This window comes from Emys orbicularis, chromosome 15, assembly GCF_028017835.1.
Source record: "Emys orbicularis isolate rEmyOrb1 chromosome 15, rEmyOrb1.hap1, whole genome shotgun sequence".
Lineage (NCBI taxonomy): Eukaryota > Metazoa > Chordata > Testudines > Emydidae > Emys > Emys orbicularis.
In genome coordinates, this window is record NC_088697.1 from 17,715,009 (window position 1) to 17,736,978 (window position 21,970).

Here is a 21,970-nt window from a genome sequence, read left to right on the forward strand (position 1 = left end):
TTCACATTCCTTTTTGGCCTCCTGCCTAATGATACTTTTACACTCTATTTGACTTCCCATGTTCCACGTGTTCACAGGGATTTGGGTTGTAATTTCCTTCATTCTTTCCTGAAACTGTGTTTCAAGCTCCTTTCATTTTGCAGTATGCTATTTCTGAACTGTTTCTACTTTAGGAACTTCAATCTGCTCTTTTCTTGCTGTAGCAATTAGTTGTAAAATCTGATCTGATCTCTTAATGCCAGTAATGTAGACAATCCCTGATCTTCCAACTCCCCCTGCTCTTCACTATGTAGGTGGCTCGTTGTATGTTTGGTTAAAACCAAATGGCTTTTTGATGCATTTTTACTGCGATCTATCCCAGAAATTCCCAGAGAGTCACAAACTTCTCTTAAATGCTCATCTTTTCCTCCTCCCTTCCTAAGAGTGTCCTTTAACTCTCTCCTAGCCAGCCATAGTGCTTGCAAACAATTAAATCTTCCCCTCTTACTTCCAGAGAAAACTTTATGCAAAATCACTTTTCTGTTGGCATTGCCTTCTGGCAGCTTTTCCTGGAACAGCCTGCAACCGCTCTAGATATCTGACCAGAGAGGAAGCTCACTGCAGTTCAGCCTCTCCTGCCTGTGCTCACCAAGTGTTACACTCCCGTCCAGGGATCATGGGTTTCAAACTGAGCTTTTATTAAACTTTAAATATATAGTGCAGCCGGCACCAGCCTCACACCAGCTCAGTCTCTTTGGGACACAACAACAACAACCCTGATGGGACCACGGTGTTCTCCACACTGTAAAGGGGCAGGGCACAGGTAATTTAACCTTGACATTCCCTTGTGAGTGCTACATAATCAAGTCACCTCTCAATCATTTTGATAAGCTAAACGGATTCAACTCTTTTAAAGTCTCCCACTCTAAGGCATTTGCTCCAGCCCTTGAACCATTTTGGTTCGCACTAAGAGCTTATGCTGACTTGCTTGTCCACTATGACTTTTCGGAGTCCCTGCTTTCCAGGAGACAGATTCCCATTCTTTAGGTGTGGCCTGCATTCCCTCTTTCTAGATGTAGAACTTTGAGTTGGCTGTATTCAAATGCAATTTGTTTGAATGCACCCAGGTGACACATGGGTCTTTTTCCTGAGAGCGTACAGTTATTCTCAGCCAGTAGGAGTACTCCCACTACTTTGCATTTGCCAACATTGAATTGCACGAGCCGCCATGCTGCCCATTCACCTGCTGTGACACTGTATGGAATAAGAGGAACACTTTGTGATGTTATTGATACCAGTATTATAAAATTGCAAGGAATCGGACCAGATATGCCATGTGAAGTACCTGCGACAATGTTATCATTTGTCAAGTAGGATAATCTTGTTTCTATGTTTCTATCACCTTTTGTATTGTGATTTAGAGATATGTAGGGTTTATCTGTATTTCCAAACTTGTGCTGTGTTTCTGCGTGACACCCCCGGACAGATTGGCATCAGCACTGCCTAGCCTGTTCGATGGTCCATCAACGGTCATCAGTGGTACAATGACCCCATGGAAAGGAGCCAGAGGATACACCTTATGAGTCAGCAGGACATGTAGGGGCAGGCCTGTGGACAGAACTCTAAGGATGTTCCATGCCCATGTGCTGTGAACCTTGTGTTTGGGACACAGGAAGTACAAGCCACATGCCAAAAGGAATATAAAGGGCAGCTGCACATCTTCTCCATTTTGTCTTCATTCCTGCTTCTTACCTCTGGAGTGACTTTTCTACAAACGAAGCTCTGAACAAAGGACTGAATGACTCATCCAAGCTGCGGATGTTGTCCAGAGGGACTTTCAAGCCAGCAACTCACCAATACTGCTAAAAACCTGATATATGGACTTTGAAGTCTCTGTATGTATCTGACTACTTTACCATTTAATAACTCTCTTCTTGTTCTTTCTTTTTTCTTTATTATAAACTTTAGAACTAGACACCAAAGGATTGGATGGCAGCGTGGGATTTTGGGTAAGATCCAAACTAATACTGACTTGCCAATGTGGCTGGCCCTTTGGGTTCAGAAGAACATTTTGTACAGTGAGCAGAGTTTTAAAATAACTTCTCACTATACTGGACCTAGGTGCTGATTGGGAGCCAGAGAACTGGAATGCAATAAAGGGGGCTGTGTGATTTCTTTTTCAGCTTCTTGATAACCAGTGTGGGGATCAGGAGCACAGTTTGCGACTGGTCGGTGAGTCTAACTTCAGGTTAACCACCAGTTTTGGGAGAAACTGCTCTCCCTTTTGCAGCCTGCCCTGACCGTGGCATTTTCAGTGAGGGCTGCCCCAGGCACCCAGTTCACACCTGTCATGGTGCGATCTCTTTAGAATTCCTCCCACACTCCACAGAGATCATAGAATCATAGAATATCAGGGTTGGAAGGGACCTCAGGAGGTCATCTAGTCCAACCCCCTGCTCAAAGCCGGACTAATTCCCAACTAAATCATCCCAGCCAGGGCTTTGTCAAGCCGGGCCTTAAAAACCTCCAAAGAAGGAGACTCCACCACCTCCCTAGGTAACGCATTCCAGTGCTTCACCACCCTCCTAGTGAAAAAGTTTTCCTAATATCCAACCTAGACCTCCCCCACTGCAACTTGAGACCATTGCTCCTTGTTCTGTCATCTGCCACCACTGAGAACAGCCGAGCTCCATCCTCTTTGGAACCCCCCTTCAGGTAGTTGAAAGCAGCTATCAAATCCCCCCTCATTCTTCTCTTCTGGAGACTAAACAATCCCAGTTCCCTCAGCCTCTCCTCATAAGTCATGTGCTCCAGACCCCTAATCATTTTTGTTGCCCTCCACTGGACTCTTTCCAATTTTTCCACATCCTTCTTGTAGTGTGGGGCCCAAAACTGGACACAGTATTCCAGATGAGGCCTCACCAATGTCGAATAAAGGGGAACGATCACGTTCCTCGATCTGCTGGCAATGCCCCTACTTATACAGCCCAAAATGCCGTTAGTGTTCTCTTGTTGCCAAGAAGGCTGTTAACTCATATCCAGCTTCTCGTCCGCTGTGACCCCTAGGTCCTTTTCTGCAGAACTGCTACCCAGCCATTCGGTCCCTAGTCTGTAGCAGTGCATGGGATTCTTCCGTCCTAAGTGCAGGACTCTGCACTTGTCCTTGTTGAACCTCATCAGGTTTTTTTTGGCTCAATCCTCTAATTTGTCTAGGTCCCTCTGTATCCGATCCCTACCCTCTAGTGTATCTACCACGCCTCCCAGTTTAGTGTCATCTGCAAACTTGCTGAGAGTGCAGTCCACACCATCCTCCAGATCATTAATAAAGATATTAAACAAAATCGGCCCCAGGACCGACCCTTGGGGCACTCCGCTTGAAACCGGCTGCCAGCTAGACATGGAGCCATTGATCACTACCCGTTGAGCCCGATGATCTAGCCAGCTTTCTATCCACCTTACAGTTCATTCATCCAGCCCATACTTCTTTAACTTGGCGGCAAGAATACTGTGGGAGACCGTATCAAAAGCTTTGCTAAAGTCAAGGAATAACACATCCACTGCTTTCCCCTCATCCACAGAGCCAGTTATCTCATCATAGAAGGCAATTAGGTTAGTCAGGCACGACTTCCCCTTGGTGAATCCATGCTGACTGTTCCTGATCACTTTCCTCTCCTCTAAGTGTTTCATAATTGATTCCTTGAGGACCTGCTCCATGATTTTTCCAGGGACTGAGGTGAGGCTGACTGGCCTGTAGTTCCCCGGATCCTCTTTCTTCCCTTTTTTAAAGATGGGCACTACATTAGCCTTTTTCCAGTCATCCGGGACCTCCCCCGATCGCCATGAGTTTTCAAAAATAATGGCTAATGGCTCTGCAATCTCATCCGCCAACTCCTTTAGCACCCTCGGCTGCAGCACATCCGGCCCCATGGACTTGTGCACGTCCAGTTTTTCTAAATAGTCCCGAACCACTTCTTTCTCCACAGAGGGCTGGTCACCTTCTCCCCATACTGTGCTGCTTAGTGCAGTAGTCTGGGAGCTGACCTTGTTCGTGAAGACAGAGGCAAAAAAATCATTGAGTACATTAGCTTTTTCCACATCCTCGGTCACTAGGTTACCTCCCTCATTCAGTAAGGGGCCCACACTTTCCTTGACTTTCTTCTTGTTGCTAACATACCTGAAGAAACCCTTCTTGTTACTCTTAACATCTCTTGCTAGCTGCAACTCTAAGTGTGATTTGGCCTTCCTGATTTCACTCCTGCATGCCTGAACAATATTTTTATACTCCTCCCTGGTCATTTGTCCAATCTTCCACTTCTTGTAAGCTTCTTTTTTGCGTTTAAGATCAGCAAGGATTTCACTGTTTAGCCAAGCTGGTCGCCTGCCATATTTACTTTTCTTTCTACACTCACTTCAAATCTTTCACAATTTGCTAAATAATGTTCTTGATAGTCAGTTTCTTGGGCATGACAAACAAGTGTGGATAAGTAGGGCTGGTCGGGTGGTCTGGGTTCCCCACTCCTGCTTTGTAAATATCCTCTTGGCTACTAAAAGCCAGGAGTTTGCTCTGATTTGTGGGCTCACGTTGGGCATTGTCTATGAAGGGGCTGGCGATTTTGGGAAATGGTATCCAACCCGACAAGGAGCACAGGGTGGAGACGGGCTGTCCTTTCACCCCTGGAAGTCACCCCCACCCCTGTTTGTGCAGAGTCCCTCCCTAGTGACTCTGGTGACACACCGAAGGCCACGTCCCTCCACATTCCTTTCCAGCCCCTCTTCCCTTAGGGCCTGATCCAAAACCCATAGAAATCAGGGTGACTCTTTCAATTGACTGTAACAGAAGTTAGATCAGGTCCTTAACAGGCATCTGGAAGGAGAAAGTGCAGGATGAGAGAACTAGACTGACAGACTCACAGGAGCTGAGAGCACCCTGTCAGTCCATGAGCTCCCTTTGGGCTGGGGTATCTTTCCTGTCCACTCACCACACCCATCCCCTGCTAAGGGTCCATTTAACACTTGCCTGAAAGTTCAACGAAGTGGAAAATGAAAGGAAGGAAAAAACAGTATCTGGGCAGCACAAGTTTTACCCGACATGTTGTTACTGATCACGCGTTTCTATTCGGAGTTGCGGTGTATATTGGTACAACGGTAGTGCACAAAGGCCCCAGCCGGGACTGGGGCCCCTTGTGCGGGGCGCTGTACAAACACAGGAAGAGACGATCCCTGCCCCACAGGGCTCTCCCAAGGTCTGTGTGGGGCTGTGGTCATCCAAGGCTGCCATGCTCGGAGGAGCAAAGGCAAGGGTCAGTGTCATGATAGGGTAATAGAGCAGAAAGGGGGGGTGCTGTATCCTGGAGGGCTTTGGGGGTTAGGACAAGAGGCTTGTGTCTGGGGTAGTGGTGGAAGAGGGGCAGGCAATGGATGGGTTTGCAGAGGAGGGCAGGGTGAGAGCAGCGAGCAAGAAAGCCGATCTTAGCCGCATAGGGTTGCCAACTGTCTAATCACACAAACCCAAACACCCTTGCCCCGCCCCTACCCCGCCCTGCCCCACCCCTTCTCCAATACCACGCCCCCATTCACTCCATTCTCCCCCCTCCCCCATTGCTTGCACTCCCCCACCCTCACTCACTTTCATCAGGCTGGGGCAGGGGGATGGGATGCAGGAGGGGGTGCGGACTCTAGGGTGGGGCAGAGGGGTTCGCAGTGTGGGAGGAGGCTCAGGGCTGGGGCAGGGGGTTGGGGTGCAGGCTCTGGGCTGCGGGGTGTGGCCAAGGGGTTTGGAGTGTGGGAGGGGGCTCAGGGCTGGGGCAGTGGTTGGGGTGCAGGCTCCGGTCAGGCAGCGCTGATCTTGGACGGCTCCCGGAAGCGATCAGCATGTCTGGCTCCTAGGCGCAGGGGGGACCAGAGACTCTCCGCGCACTGCCCCTGCCTGCAGGCACCACCCCTGCAGCTCCCATTGGCTGCAGTTCACGAACAATGGGAGCTGCAGAGTCGGCGCTCAGAGCGGGGGTAGCACGTGGAGAGCCCTTGGCCGCCCCTGCGCCTAGGAGCCGGACGTGCCGATCGCTTCCAGGAGCTGCGCAGAGCCAGCGCAGGCAGGGAGCCTGCCTTAGCCCCGCAGTGCCACCAACTGGACTTTTTGGTCTATTAAAATCTCCCAGATTGCTTTTCATGGTCACCATGAGATTGAGGCCGATTCCAGGAGACTGACAGCCAGTCCAGGAGAGTTGGCAACCCTATTTAAGCCGCAGCGTTTTGAATGGACGGGAAGGCAGGGAGGCTGCAGTAGGGAACGGGCAGCGACAGAACGGAAGGACTCATTCACTCTCCTCCACAGGTGCTGGGCCGTGTGTGGAGGTGACAGTGCCACAGGACCCCGTGATGCAGGAACGAGGCTCCAGTGTGGAATTTCCCTGCCACTATCAAACCTCGGTTGACAAAAATTTCATGCTGGAGTGGAGGTTTGCGCCAGCCTCTATAGCGCCTGAGCAGGCCAAGCAGGTGAGGGAGGGACCGGGGTCCCAAGGGGAGGAGCTTGGGGGGTTACTTCAGGGCCTGTGGGGAGCTTTCTTCAACATGTTACTGCTTCCAGCCCAGGGAAAGCCTGGGGGGGGATAGTTCAAGGCTCTTGATGCCTGGATGAGGAGCTGATGCAGAAAGCCGGGGTGAAAGTTGTCAGCCCAGGCTGAGGGGCTGGTCCACAAATAACCACCAGGGAACAAGAGTGAGGCCAAGGGAAAGCCCCTAAAGGCTGATGGGCTCATCGTTAGAGCAGGGGGGGCTAGAGGATAGGGCACTGGAGTGGGACTCGGGAGACCTGGACTCAACTCTCAGCTTTGCCATTAATTCTCTGGGTGCCTTGGGCAAGTCACTTCCCTCCCTGTGCCTCAGTTTCCCCATCTGTAAAATGAGGCAAATGCTGCTGCCCTCCTTTGTCCAGCACTTTGAGATCCATGAAGGACACACACTACATAAAAGCTGGCTGTTGCTTTTTCCCAACCAATATCTTTTGAGTCAAAAAATGAAGTTTTGTCTAAATGTTTCCTGAAAGCAGCTCAGTTTGGTCCAAATTTTTGATGGTTCCAACAGCAATGAAAAGAATTGGAACCGACACAAAGGGCTCGCTCTCTCTCGTTTCCGGAGCAATGCCAGCTGAATCCATTTCATTCCCAACTTTTGGTGGAAATTAAATTGGATTTTTCGAATGGCTCTAACGTTATTGCAGAATGTGTGTGTGGGGGGGGGGGAGGCAGCCAGCCCAGAGGGGCTCTCAGATCCGAGTGATGTATGCCAGGGCTATTAGAAACACCAGTGAAGCCACACATCCAAGAGCAGGGATGGGACCAGGATCAACTGGGAGGCTGGGGAAAGACTTGTGGAGACAATCGAATGAGAAGCTCAGAGGCATGTACAATAGTGAGTGTCACTGCAGATACAACTGTGGTTTCGGACACCTAGTGGGAACAGCCAATGGGATGTTCTCATCCATCGAGGGGGAAGGATGGGCTTGTAGTTAAAGCCCTGGGCAGGGTGCAAGAGATCTGGGTTTTACTGCTAGCCCTGCCGCAGGTTTTCTGGATGGGCCCGTGTGTTCCCCTGGGATACGCCATGTACGGACTGGGCGGGACTGTGTGTTCCATTGACATATACCATGTATGGATCAGGAGGGACTGTGTGTTGTATTGGAAGACTGTACATTCTGGGTACATCCTCGGGCCATTTCGCAGCCTTTCCGCGTGCATGCACGTGCTTGCTCTCTCTGTCGCTCTCTTTGTGTTAAATTCTATAAGGGCTTTGGAAAGCGCTGAGACGGCTGCTGTGTCTGGGTACCTGCCTGGCCCCTCACGGCCGGGTCTGAGCGCCTGGGACAAGCTGGTCTGTATCTCTGCTGGCTCAGTATCCCCTTTGACTTCATGTCCCACTTTGGGTAGTGTTAGCCCCTCCCTCTTTTGTGTTTCTTTCTCCTGGTGAATCTGTCAAACCCCCTCGTCTCCCCCTCGCACGAGCCCCGAGGCGGCTGCTGCTGGAGTCTCTGAAGCTTTCACCTTAACCTACTCTTCCAAGCCACATGCTTTGCAATGGCAATGCAGAGCCAGCCGGAGGGCAGGTTTGCTCTTGGCGCTGGGTGACACTCGTCCGATCCTCCTTCATTCACCGTGTCGGCATTGGACAAACCCCGATCTCTGAGGGGGCCCCAGCAAACGGTCTCCTCTGCCTGCAGATCCTCTACTTCACTAATGACAAGCTGTACAAGCCCGGCTCTCAGGCCGAACGGCTCAGCCTCCTGCACGACCCTCCCACCACGGGGGATGCGACTCTTCAGCTAGCCAACGTCCGCGCCTCGGACAACGGCACGTACATCTGTGAGGTGAACAACCCCCCGGACTTCTACGGCAGCGGTTCAGGGCTCATCCACTTCACTGTGTTGAGTGAGTCTGGGTACTGCGATCCCATGGCCCACCACGGAATGGGGATCCCTGCTCTGAGCAGGGCCTGCAGGGCTGGGTCCAAGAGCAGCTGGGATCCGTCCGTCTGGCCTTGGGGCTTGGGCTGGGATGTTGCGGGTCCCTTGTCTCGCATGCATCAGTTCCCATCTGTACAAAGGGGTAATGACCTGGACCTTCTTGGAAAGTGCTTTGGGATCTCTGGGTGGGAAGTGCCAGAGAAGAGCAATTGAGAGAGAGCTCAGTGGTTTGAGCATTGGCCTGCTAAACCAAGGGTTGTGAGTTCAATCCTTGAGGGGGCCATTTAGGGATCTGGAGCAAAAATCTGTCTGGGGATTGGTCCTGCTTTGAGCAGGGGGTTGGACTAGATGACCTCCTGAGGTCCCTTCCAACCCTGATAATCTCTGATTTTATTACAATAGCTTTCCATTCACTGGCCTTTGTGTGGCGCTCTGGTACTACAGCAAAGAGGCCCTTGCAGAGAGCTAGATGGATGGCAGGGAGAAGAGTGGGTGGAAGGGGAAGGGGGGGGGCGGTGATGTGGGGAGCAGGAGGACGAATAGACGAGACTCGGTTAAACAAGGCAGTGACACAGGAATCATAGAATATCAGGGTTGGAAGGGACCTCAGGAGGTCATCTAGTCCAACCCCCTGCTCAAAGCAGGACCAATCCCCAACTGTCAGCAGTGAGTGGGTACCAGCTGACGGCAGTGGCAGGGGAGACATCCAGTTGCCATGCTGCACAATGATAGTGCATGCTCTGAGTACAGAAATCCATTGTTTTCTCTTCTTGTTCCCCATTCAGTGCCTCCATCTACCCCTGTTTGTAAAGGGACAGAATATGCCCGGATTGGGGGCGATGCCACGCTGACCTGCAGCTCTGTGGAGGGGGTGCCCGCCCCAATTTACGCCTGGTCACGGGTGGACTCCAAGACCTCGTTGCCATTGGCCAATATGGTGCAAGGTAGGTGGAGAGTGCCATCCCTTATAGACCCTCCTGTGCAGAGATGTGGAAGCTTCCACTGACAGATTCTGAGTGATCTGATAGAAACAGAATTGAAGGAATCCAGACACCAACATATGACCTGCCATATTGGATGGGACCAATGGTCCATCACATCCAGTATCCCCAGTGCCTAGGCCTGATGCTTCAGAGGAAGGTGAAAAAGGGATCCGACCAATTGTACAAAGCTGTCCAGGGTTGGAGAAGATTCTTTCCTCCCCTGGCAGATAAGTTTATATCTGAAGCATGGAGATACACCCTGTTGTGATTTTGGGAATAACCAGTCCCTTTTAAAATCCAGGTATCATATTTAATGTTAACCTCCTGTGATTGTGTGAATTCGAGGCTCTTGTGGCCAGATATAGTCTGGAGTAACCAGCTGTGAGTCCCAAGTAAATCTCTGGATCAAAGGGAATATTTTAGAAATTAGGAAAAAAGGTCAGGACCCAGTCCCACAAACTCTTTCTCACATGCATCCTGATATCTGGAGTCACAGATCCTATTAATCAGAAGGTACTACATTTATTAAAGAAAACAGCTGTAAACTACAGACACAAATAGAGATCCACACAGCTCAAGGTCCAGCTTTGTCTGCCTTGTTCACCAAGAACCACACACTCTGGAACTCTGTACCCCACACAGAGACATCTGGTGGATAAATAATATACTGCAAGTAAATACATTGCAACTTGCACAGTCCTGACACACAGGAGTAGTCTCATTGATTTAAATGAAAGCACCGACCGGCGTAGAGACTACTTATCTGAGTATGAGTTTGCAGGATCAGACCCTTACTCTTAGCTTTATAAACTTATTTTTCAATGCCATTTGCAGTTTCCTTTGCTACCAGTAGGTTGCACCTGTGGATCAGTTTCAGAGGCAAATACCATGTCCTTGTTTATTTGAATATATTTTAATGTCCCAGATAGAAGCTGTAGAGGAGTTGCTGCTCAGCTTCAGAGCAGTGGTTTTGCTCTTCACCAGGATTTCTTCCAGCGAGTTTGAACCAGACTAGCTCTTTAGAACAGATCTTAAAGAAAAACCCCAAAGGACACAGCCTAGAAGCAAAACCTCCTCTTCAAAGGCCCCTTTGAGTCCTTTTCAACAGAGTCTGATCAGAGGCCTGAATCCTCCATCAGATGCTGGGACAGTAGCTGGGTGAGAGATGCTGGTGAAGCTCTCAGTGGAAGTGGAACCAACTGTTCCCTTTCCGGGGTTAGCCAGTCTCCCGTGCAGTCTCACCTTCTCATGTCTCTCCCCTTGATGTCTTGCAGTCTCCACTCCGGGGCTGTCTCTCCTCTGGACTCAGGGCAGGAAACCAGCATCTTGCCCGCTAATGCACTAAGGCCTGGTCTACACTAACCCCCAAATTCGAACTAAGGTACGCAACTTCAGCTACGTGAATAACGTAGCTGAAGTCGACATACCTTAGTTCGAACTTACCGCGGTTCAGACGCGGTCCATACGCGGCAGGCAGGCTCCCCGTCGACTCCGCGGTACTCCTCTCGCCGAGCTGGAGTACCGCAGTCGACGGCGAGCGCTTCCGGGATCGATTTATCGCGTCCAGACCAGACGCGATAAATCGAACCCGGAACTTCGATTGCCAGCCGTCGAACTACCGCGGTAGTGTAGACCTGGCCTTAGTGACTGAAATGACGATGATTATTTCAAGGGCCGGTCTCTTTGCAGTCTCACTCTAGGGCAGTTAAGCCCTGGGGCATAGAAGGCACATGGCCTGTTTAAGACAACCTCCGGCTATCTGTCTTGATCTATAAGCATGAGCTTGTAGGAGATACAGGGAGCGGCAAATCCAGGGCCCAGCTCCACTACCACCGCTGACCACTGGGTGGAGCTATTCTCATCGGCTGTGTCTAGAGTGACTCACAACCCTATGTGCCAGCCTCAGGGCAGACTGTTAAGAAGCAGGGCTCAAACCCCAAACCAGTTGGGTGTTCTACACTTAGATTTCACCAATCAAGTATCAAGTGTGAACGCCTCAAGCTCTACCACAGCCTTGCTATAGAGCAGTGGTGGCCAAACTTACTGGCCCTCCGAGCCACATACGACAATCTTCAGAAGTTCTAGAGCCGGGGGTTGGGGCTTCAGCTCTGCTCCTGCTGAAGCCCTGAGCCCCAGCAGGTGCGCTCCACAGAGCTGAAGCCCCAAGACCCCCCTCCCCGCTGGGCGGAAGTCCCTACCCCACCACCCTGCTGCAAAGCAGAGGTCCTGAGCTCTCTCCCCGCCCCCCCCCCCCCGGTCTGGTACGTGAAGAATGGGGGGGGGGGGGCTCCACGAGCCGCACTTTAATGGTAAAAGAGCCACAAGTGGCTCATGAGCCACAGTTTGGCCATCCCTGCTATAGAGTAACAGCCAGTCTCGTGGGGCACTCTGCTCTATCTTGCCACCCTTGTAAGCCTGTCTTTGTGATAGATAGGGTAAGGAATGGTGTCCCTGGCCTCTTTTTGTCAGAGGGTGGTGATGGACGGCAAGAGAGAGATCACTTAGATTATCAGGGTTGGAAGGGACCTCAGGAGGTCATCTAGTCCAACCCCCTGCTCAAAGCAGGACCAATCCCCAGACAGATTTTTGCTCCAGATCCCTAAATGGCCTCCCTCAAGGATTGAACTCACAACCCTGGGTTTAGCAGGCCAATGCTCAAACCACTGACCTATCCCCCCTTCATCATTACCTGTTCTGTTCATTCCCTCTGGTGCACCTGGCATTGGCCACTGTCGGTAGACAGGATACTGGGCTGGGTGGACCTTTGGTCTGACCCAGTACGGCCGTTCTTATGTTCTTATGGTCCCTTACACCAAAAATCACAATAATATTCAGGTTACTCCCAATGGACCAGTCACTTACCTCAAGTCAGTTGTACCTTAGATCTCAACCAATCCTATAATAAGCTAACTAAAGATTTATTAGCTAAGAAAAAGACATAAGGGGGCTATTGACAAGGTTCCAGCAAGTAAACATACACGCACAAATGAGTTAGTCTTAGGTTCCCAAAAGCAATAGAAGCTGCTGCGTTATGCAAGCTTTCTATGTCCTTTAGAACAGTGGTTTTCAAACTTTTTAGGCCGCATGACCCTTTCCAGATAATATAGTCCGCTGCCTACCCTCCTCAGCAGTGCAGAACTTCAGAGCTGGATGGCCAGAGAGCAGCGGCTGCTGGCTGGGGCATTCATGTTGTTTGCAGCGTGGAAGGACTATTTTTTTAATCCCCTTCCCATCCCGCCACGCAATACCCACTCCCACCCACTCCTGCTTTGTTTCATGAATTTTTATCCCGCTCCCGCTATTATGGCAGTGGGTCCTGCAGGGCCCACGGGATCCCAGTCCCACTGCAGGGCTCTACTCTGAAGGCAGCGCCGCCGCCAGCAGCAGCACAGAACTTCAGGGCTGGGTGGCCAGAGAGCAGCAGACGCTGTTCATGTTGTTTGCAGTGCGGGACTCATCCGCCATTACAGGATTTTTCTCCCATGCCCCCAACGAGAGCTCACATAGCCCAGTTTGAAAACCACTGCTTTAGAGCTAAGCAGCTTGGGGATCCTTTGCTTATGCTTAGAAAATATTGCCCTGTCCAAATTCTAATCAGCATAGCCTTCTGGTCTCCCTTTATTCCCTTTCCCCAGAGTTCAAAGTGATGGGACAAGTGTTGGCGCCTGTCTCCTCTTCCTGGGTGTGGGGGGGACAACCAACAAAGTCTTTGTTCTTCGTTGTTTCACAATGGCTCATCCGGTTTCAATGGGCCTTCTTGTGTGCAGGACCAGCACTTTTCATTAATTAATGCTTCTTTCCTGGTTGGTGAGGTATACAGGTTAACAATGCAAACACTCAATATAAGTTTACACTCTGGGATACAGATGTTATATGTGAGATTAACACATACAGCAACTCACAAGCATGTCATAAAGTCCCAACACTGAACACATTATAACTCTAACATCTGTTGTAACAATGCTAACACACTGGTGAGCCAGGCTGATTTCCAGCTGGGCATTTGTCAGTGTTCAGTGAGCCTTGGCATGAGCTGGCACCTGGTCTGCAAGCATCATAGGCTGCTTCTGCCAAGTCATCTACAGAGCTTGAGAACCGAACCTTCCCTGACCCCCACACAGAGAAGGACTGACTGACAGCAGACTCTGGCCTTTCAGAAGCCCTTCCCAACCAATCACCCAGAGGTGTCCCAGTGGCCAATATGGGCTATTTATGACATGGTAGGGAATTGGGTTGCAAAGCCGCCTTGCTGGACAGGGTGCTAGGCACACATGCAATTGTGTAAATTACACTGGCCTAGCACATGTGCCCATGTCTCTCTCTAGTGGCTGATTCTAGAGAGGAGAACAGTCTGCTACTTGCTCGCAGCTAGTGGAGTTCCTCTAACTCACGTGGCAGTGGCCTTAGGAGCTGAAAGTCCCAGTGTCAGTCCCTGCAGCTGACCATGTGCTCACGGTTGGCTACTCCTGCTCCCCCTCCCTGTCTCTCCTTTTGCAGGGTAGAGCTCGTCCCAGAATCCAGGGCATCCGCAGCCCTGCACCCTTTGGAAATGCTGCCAAAGCCCACTGCTGAGTCCCACTGCTCTCTCTACCCCACACCCGCTCCCTCTGCTAGCACAGGGGGGTTCCTCCAGGTGCCTCTGGCATTAATGATTGTCCTGCTGCTTTTCTCCTTACAGATGACCAAACAGGGAAGCTGCAGCTGACAAACCTCTCGCTGGCATTCTCAGGGACCTACCAGTGTGTGGCCTCCAACCAGTTCGGCCACGCCAGCTGCCAAGTGACAGTCAATGTGTCAGGTGAGATGTCCGCCCTCTTTGTGTCTGTGTGCCCACCGGGAGTGCTGCCTTCTGCCCACATGGCCCAACCCCTCCTCTGCAATATGCCTGCTGGTGCCTCCCTGTCCCTGCTATGCCAGGATCCACTGGGCATCTGCCAGTAAAGCTCCTTGATGCATCTCGCCTTGGAGACTGGAGCGCTGACAGAGAGCAGTGATTGGAAGGGCTGAGGTCACATGGGACCAGCACAATCTTTACAGTCCTGCAAGGAGACAATGATAATACTGAGCAGCTTGGATGTGCAGGGAACTAGCTGAAAGCCTACAATCCCCGCCTAGTGGTCCCTGCTGAAGCCATGCTGCTGTGGAGGTGAGGGTGCACCTGGAAGCAGGGAAGAGGCCATTGATTTCCATGCATGTTCTGAAATCTGTGTAGCCCTCAGGGTGGCAGTGGGCTTTGGGGGCTGGGCTCCACCCACCAACAATTCCATGTGGAGGCAAATCCCACTCCCCAATGGAAAGATAGGTGCAAACTTCCCAGGCTGGACTCCGTTTCTACGTTTCTCTTTGATGCCAGGGCAAAGCACAAGCGTGTGTGCAAGCTGCTGGCCGGCGGACATGTCTTAGTGGACACAACAGGCTCTTTTCTTGTGTCCTGGCTACAATAACACGCTAACTGGGACGTTGTGGAAAAAATGAAAAGATGCAGAATGTCTGGGCACAGACAGGTAGTTCAGGAGCTTCACGTACTGCAGCTAAGCCAGAGGGAGAAGCTTTGGTTTCCTTGTGAAATGCTAGTTGTTCTGCCCTTCAGTGGCGTCTAGAAAACATGCTGGGAGTTGGACAGAGAGCACAAGCAGCAACGTCTCTGGATGTTCATCTGTGGAGCTTTCAGGTGCACCAAGCAGGGCAGAAAGCAAAGAGGCCCTGAGAATGAAATGTCTTAGACCATGCATGCAAAGCCGCACTCCGGCTGCCTACCCTCTACAACGGGTAAACACAGGGCTCCAGATCAAGCCAATGGGTTTTTTTGTTGCTATGGGCACATTTTTTTTCAAGCCGTTAGATTTCTGAGGCAGCTTTTCACCATGGCAACCTATTAATATCACATAGTGTTGGTTGATTCAATTAAGGTAAACGATCCAATCTGCTCCTCGGGGGGGGGGGAGGTATCAGGAGCGTCCCTAGTCCCTATTTCTGAGCCCAGATCTCAGAGCGCAGCCACAAATGAGCCGTCCCCTGCTAACGAGGGTCGGGTTCCATGCATTGGCTTCTCCTATAAGACCCTCCAGTGGGCTATTTACAACTCTGCCTTGTCCTCCTCTCCTTCTGCCTTCTGCCCTCTTCTCTCCACTGAAACTTACTGTCCTCAAGGTCACCTGTAAGTGCGACCTCTCCCTGGCCATGTCTCCCCCTCCCCCCACCCCTTGCCCCCTCCCCTTGGTTTTAATGCCACCGTCCTGCCACCTCCCCAGCTACCCCCCTCTCTACTGCGCACTATCTAGCTGTCGTTGGCTAGCGGGCACCATTGAGGGCTCTAGCTGCAGGACTGGAGAATCGGCAGAAATGGCCACTGTTATTCCTAGCACTTGTGCTGCCCACAGACAAGTTAAGGTGGGGCTTGTCCTCGCCTGTCCCTGCTTTCTCTGCGGATATGGCGAAGACATGAATAGCTGCTCTCAGGGCCGGCTCTAGGTTTTTTGCTGCCCCAAGCAAAAAAAAATTTTGGCTGCCCCCCACCCCAGCCCTGGGCTCCCCCCCGCACTCCCCTGCTGCCCCAGCCCTGGGTTCTCCCCCCCACACCCACACCCCCTGTCACCCCAGTGCTGGGCTCCCCCCTTTCCCTCCCACCAGTGCCCACCCCAGCCCTGGGCTCTCCCCCAACCTGCACCCTCCTGCTGTCCCAGCCCTGGGTCACTGGTAACTCGCTCCCAGGGCGGGTCATTCAGCAGGAATTTTGGATGTGCACAGAACACAGACAGGATTGGTTCCCGCCTGGTTACAGAACTGCAGTAAAGTGGAACAATTTTCAGCTTGTGTGATTGGAGGATATCTGGATGCATATTATAAGACTGTCCTACATAAATGCGGAAAAGTTGAGGTGCCTTTATTATTCTTTTGTTCCATTCTTTGTTTCTATGGGGAATTTGCCAATGCAATATCACTGTCTTCCTTTTAAGCAAATAAAACTAAAAAAAAAAAAAGGCAATGGCTGTTGAAAATAGCAATTCCAGTCCTAAAAACCACTGGGAAGCATTTCTTGCTCAATTTTATCCTACTTTTTCTACAGCAAGTTACAGTGGATCAGTATATTTGATTTGGGAGAAATGAAGTAACAGCTGCCCGAATTGAGCGTGAGCACTCCTGAATTTTGAGGTGATCAAATCTGGAAGGCAGGTGTTAGATTCCCTTTCTAAATATTAGCTATATCTGGAAAGGAAAAGTCAATTTCTGCTTCCATGGCTCAGAAGTGGAAATCCTCCTAAGTGCCTGGTACTGTATCTAAAGCTGCCCAGGTCCAGAGCCTCCTCTCCCTTACTTTTCATTTTAAATTCTAGTGGGATCCACGTACCTCCCTTGCTAGGCTTCAGATAGAGAGGGGCACTGTCCATTTAGTCCACCCAATTCCTTCTTTGGGGGCTGCAAGGTGAGGTCACACCAGTATCCCTAATCCAGTCTGGGGAAGTCTTCTGAAGGGGATATCTGGGGCAAAGCCTTCTACTCCTTGGGCACACTTGTTCCCAAGGCCAGTGCAACCATTTAGGCGACCTAGGCGGTCGCCTAGGGCACTAGGATTTGGGGGGCGCCATTTTCTTCGGCAGCAACCGCGGTGGCCAGATTTTCGGCCGCCCCGGTCGCCGCCGGCATTTAGGCGGAGGGAGCTGGGGCAGTGGAGTGTGGGGAGGGCCGCCTGCAGCAAGGGGGGGGCGGCATGCAGGGGAATTCCCCGCCCCAGCTCAAGCCTGCCCCGCCTCCTCCCTGAGCATGCCGTGGCTGCTTCACTTCTCCCACCTCCCAGGCTTGCGGCGCCTAAGCTGATTGGCGCCACAAGCCTGGGAGGCGGGAGAAGTGAAGCAGCGATGGCGTGCTCGGGGAGGAGGCGGGGCAGGGGTGAGCTGGGGCGGGGGGGGCGCCTCAGGGTGGAGGGGGTGGGGAGCTGCCGCGGGGGGGGGGGGGCGCCTCAGGGCGGGGGCTCGGGGACAGGGGCGCAAGGTGGAAGTTTCGCCTAGGGTGCAAAACATCCTTCCACTGGCCCTGCTTGTTCCCCATTCACAGTGCCACCCCTTTCGACTCACAGCAAGCTGCAGCATGGCTCAGCTACCTCACTCCCTACCCCTCCCTTTCCTGTTGATAGCTGCCAAGGGATTGCTGGGAAATGTAGTTCTTTCCCTACTCCAGGGCTGGCTCTCTAGGCAGGGAGCTGGCCAAGGAACTACAGCTCCCAGGGTCCCGTGGGTTCTCGGCTCCCATGCTGGATTCCCAGCTGCTCTGTGGCTCCACTTCTGTAGGGTTGTGAAAGGGGAGGAAGTGAGTAAAAAAGGATGGCCCGAATGCCGCCCCCTGCAAATGTGCCGCCCCAAGCACCTGCTTGTTTTGCTGGTGCCTAGAGCCGGCCCTGGCTGCTCTGTTCCCCTCCCCAGGAGAGAGACAGGCCAGCTCCATCCCAGGTGCAGCCCAGAAACTGGATTGATGGGCAGGTGGGGTGGGGATTGGAGGACTTCCCAACTGCAGTGCCCTCAAAAGGAACGTCTTGGATGAGAGTAACTGTTGGGATCGTCGGCATCGAGATGGTTTCTTGCTGATGCTTCAGAGGTGGGGTGGGGGGCTGCTCGCATTGTCCCGTCCCCTCCTGGAGGTGGCGCAGGAGGTTGGGGAATGGGGGGGGGGGCATTTATTGCTCCGTCTTCCCAGAGGGGCGGGACCTGTGTGCCCTCTCGATTGCAATGCCCTGGGTCCTGACACAAGACTTGGGGAATGGGAGCTGGTTCTTCTCGCTCAGCCCCTCACCATGGGGCTTTGCTACCATCTAGTGGCCGATGCGCCGGCTGCTCTCTGAATTCCTAGGGCTGAGGCTTTTATCTCGCTCTGGCTGAGAGTACTCGCTCCTACCCACCCTGGGGGAAGCCGCAGCTGCTTTATGCTCAGGCCCAGAGTCTGGCCACAGCATGGGGCCACCACGCTCACCCATCTTCAGTCAGTAGCCCCGACGGGGAATCGCTTAGGATTCACAGTGAGGGTTTTTTTATTAATCTCTTATCCACATCAACCATTCTCTTGAGGGCTCCTTTGCATTTCCTCTTCTCCTGCTTTCCTGTTGCGGGGACCCCTGAGTTGAGATTTTTGAGCAGTCCAGTGGGAGGTTAGACCCAGATTTCACCCACTGTCCGGGAAAGTGACTGACACCAGCTGAGGATCTGGGCTTAGCTCCTTAGGGGTTCATCCAGAGCATGGTCAGGAATGCCTGAGGGCTGGTCGGGATACATGAATGCCGCTTTGTGAAAAATGTCGAGGGTCCAACAGTCGCTTTCATTCCAGAACAAACCTGAGCGTGCAACATGCTTGTGAAACAGAGAGAGACAGGGAGAATCCTGCCTTCCTAAATAGCCAACAGCCCAGTGGTTTGGGCCCTCCTCTCCTATGTAGGAGACCCAGGTTCAAATCCCTGCTGTGCCTGATTTGGAGCAGTGTCTCTCCTGCATCAGAGACCTGCCCAACCTGAGTTTTGACCCATCCATTGTCATGAGAAGTTTTGGTTTCAACAAACCTGACCCATCCATTGTCATGAGAAGTTTTGGTTTCAACAAACCTGCCTTTTGCAATGACAAACCGTGTTTGATGACAAATTCCCAAGCAGATCTCATATTCGGGCTCTGGAGTTAGAGTTCAAGGAAATCTTCTCCCTTGGTGATTGCTAGGGCCTTGGCTAAGGACTGCTAAGGACGGTATCCCATGTGTTGCTTTTAACGGTGGCCTCCACTAGTCAAGTCCCGTTTCCCCACTTGGCACATGGATCCCACTCAGGTCCCTGTGTTAATTAGTGCTTGCACCTGTGACAGCTCCCCTTTTAGCTGGCTTCACAGCCTGACTGAGCGAGGCCTAACGGGACAGGTTGAGAGCCATCTGCTTGTTGGAAGGGTGTAAATGCCCCAGCTGGAGAGGCATTATGGTGGGCCAAGAGGGAGGAGGAAATGAAGGAAAGACAATGTCAGAGAGGCAGTCCCCTCTGAGTGGGAGCGAGCGGTGTGTGACTGGGGAAGTCTCTCCCCTAGGAGGGGTGGCAATGCCTTCATGGGGACCTTTAAAAGGGCAGAGCCTTAGAAAATGCCCAACAGGGAACGCTCCTAGCCCGGCCCGAAGTGACCTGAAAGGGCTCCTCCAACTCCAGTTTCTGAGACTATCTTCCATCAAAACGAATCTGCTGTGTTGGAACGCAGAGAGCTCTCCCAGGCTCATCTTATAGAAATGTCCGGTGATAAAGGGCTGGAGGGATAATGCAGAGCTGGGAGGCCTCGAGTTCTTATCCTGACTCTGATTCACTATGTGACCTCAGGCAAGTCACTTCCTCTTGCTGCCTCAGTTTCCCTTTCTGTAACCTGTGGATAGAAGAATGTGGCTGGGACTGACTCATGGGCTTACTGATCCAGGGGAGAGCAGTTGGTGCTGCTCCGTCTACTGGTTAAGGATGTGAAGGTTCCTGCAGGGCCCTCTTTAAAAAGTGTTGTGCTGGGATAGGTGTGAACAGGGTCGCCTGGCTGAGAGGAGACAGAACGAACTCCAGAGCATCACAGAGAATCGTTTTAATTATGTTATGACCAAGCAAAGGAGCCTGCAGCCTTTGCACCCATGACAGATCTATGTTGGTTAGGAATGTTTGACTGCTCTAGCGTCATCTCCTGGCCGTCCTTTCCGTGTTCTTACTCGGTCACTCTGTTTTCCTTTCCCTGTCTCTTCCTGATGTTTCTCTCTAGCCTTCCTTTCTGGGCTCTTCCTTAGGGCTCTTGCACACCTCAGTTGTTTCAAAGTCACTAAGGGCCAAATTCGGGGCTCGTTATTGGCTGCTGTTCACAAAAATCTAGTGGGGGGGTGGAAAGCCCAGAGTTACCTCCTAAGCCAACCTTCACCTCTTGGGTTTGTGTTCCCAATAGGCACTTCGGAAGCTGGAGTGACCGCAGGAGCTGTGATAGGAGTGCTGCTGGCGCTCTTACTGCTCGGGGCAGCTGCGATCTATCTGTTCTGGTACAGAAAGAAGGACAAGAAGGAGTCTCAATCCACGTACACCGGGAACGATATAAGGTTAGAACCCCTGAGCAAAGCTTTCCCGTGGCTAAAGCAGGCAGGGTGTGTTCAGTGACACTGCACGGATCAGTCTATAAAGGATCCGCTTGGGACGTACTGTGGCCAGTGCTTCGTACGGCACTCACAAGTACAACTGTGTGATGGCAGCAAGGGGAACCCTTCAAACTTGGCTTGTTTTCAGATCTCACTGAGATTCCACAGGACAAAATCCATCCAAGGCAGGCCCACCATCAGCGCAAACTTCCCCGTCCCCCACCAACACGCTTCTTCCCTGACCTACAGCGCAGAGGGGAGTTCAGTCTGTGCTTAGCGTCTCTGCCAAGGCTGCGGATGGAAGCTAGTCTCTAGTGTGGGGATGTGGACGCCGGTTCCCCAGAAACTGAACTGCGATCCACCAGCTCATTTCACATAGGCCGCCGAACAGCCACCCGTGGGGACGGCTGTCAGTCACTGCTGATCCGGGGCAGATTTGAGCAAAGTTGAAAGGCTCTTGCTGACAACCCCCACCATTTCCATCCTGCTCCCAGGGGCTTGTCATCTTTGGGCAAGAGACACAGCTGCTGAAGCACGGACCTGCCCAGACATGCTGTTATCAGCACAGGCAGCCAGTGGGGCTTTGAGAAGCAGGTAGCTTTGTGCAGCTAACACGTCTTTAAGGTCTGGGATGTAGAATTCGCCGAGAGGTCCCAGGTGCACCTGGAGTTGAAGTTTGAGAATCAGGCACTGCAATTGTGCAGCCTCCGACCTGAGGGTACTTGCTGCTAGACTGGAAAACATGCGCCACCGTGGGGCTGGCGGGAAGGATGGGGCAGGCGATGGGGTCATAGGTTTTCTCTGTCTCTAACTGATCTGATGGAGTGATTGTGGTTTTCCATAGGGAGGCTGGCAAGCCCCTCGGTACACGGGTGTCACTCTGCACCAGTGTGCTTTGTTAAAGGGACGGAGGGCCACATCCTTAGCTGGTGTCAGTTGTGTTCATGGATGCTGATGGAGCTCAGCCAGTTGGTGCCAGATCTAGCTGATGAGTTTCCTGTTTGTTTACAGGGAGGATGCCACTGCCCCGGGGATCTCAGACACCACCTTGCAGAGACAAGACAGCGACCCCGGGGGCCGCTTCCTGGAGCAGCCGGTGTCAAGGCCAGAGTCTGTCAGCACCACCAAGTCCAGACTCAACATGGTTGTGTGAGCGGGGGGCAGCGCTGGCTCCTGTTCAGCTCAGAAACCTCAGCTGGATTTTGATACGTGACCCTTTTTTTTTTTTTTTTTTTTTTAAATAATTAAGGTTTTTACTGTCTCCTATTTACTGCCTGGGGGAATCATGCAGGAACCCATCGAATAGCCTAGTAAACACTTCCCCAGTTGTACGCTTCACCTGGGTTGGGACGCATCGGTCAGTATTTCTACAGAACCACTGAGTATGCAAATCAATGTACCCTGATTGGCTGACACAGCGAGGTTTTGTATGGCTATTTCA

The 21,970-nt window shown here is 51.9% G+C and overlaps 1 protein-coding gene across 1 annotated transcript in view; it reads left to right on the forward strand.

Moving 5' to 3' along the window:
- Nucleotides 1-21,682, forward strand: part of VSIG2 (V-set and immunoglobulin domain containing 2) — a 29,361-nt gene extending 7,679 nt beyond the window's left edge. Inside the window, exons 2-7 of the mRNA XM_065417450.1 lie at nt 6,314-6,477; nt 8,198-8,405; nt 9,226-9,384; nt 14,102-14,221; nt 20,346-20,493; nt 21,541-21,682. Of these exons, the coding sequence (XP_065273522.1) occupies nt 6,314-6,477; nt 8,198-8,405; nt 9,226-9,384; nt 14,102-14,221; nt 20,346-20,493; nt 21,541-21,682 (941 nt within the window). The remainder of the gene's footprint in view (nt 1-6,313; nt 6,478-8,197; nt 8,406-9,225; nt 9,385-14,101; nt 14,222-20,345; nt 20,494-21,540) is intronic.
- The last annotated feature ends 288 nt before the right edge of the window (nt 21,683-21,970 follow it).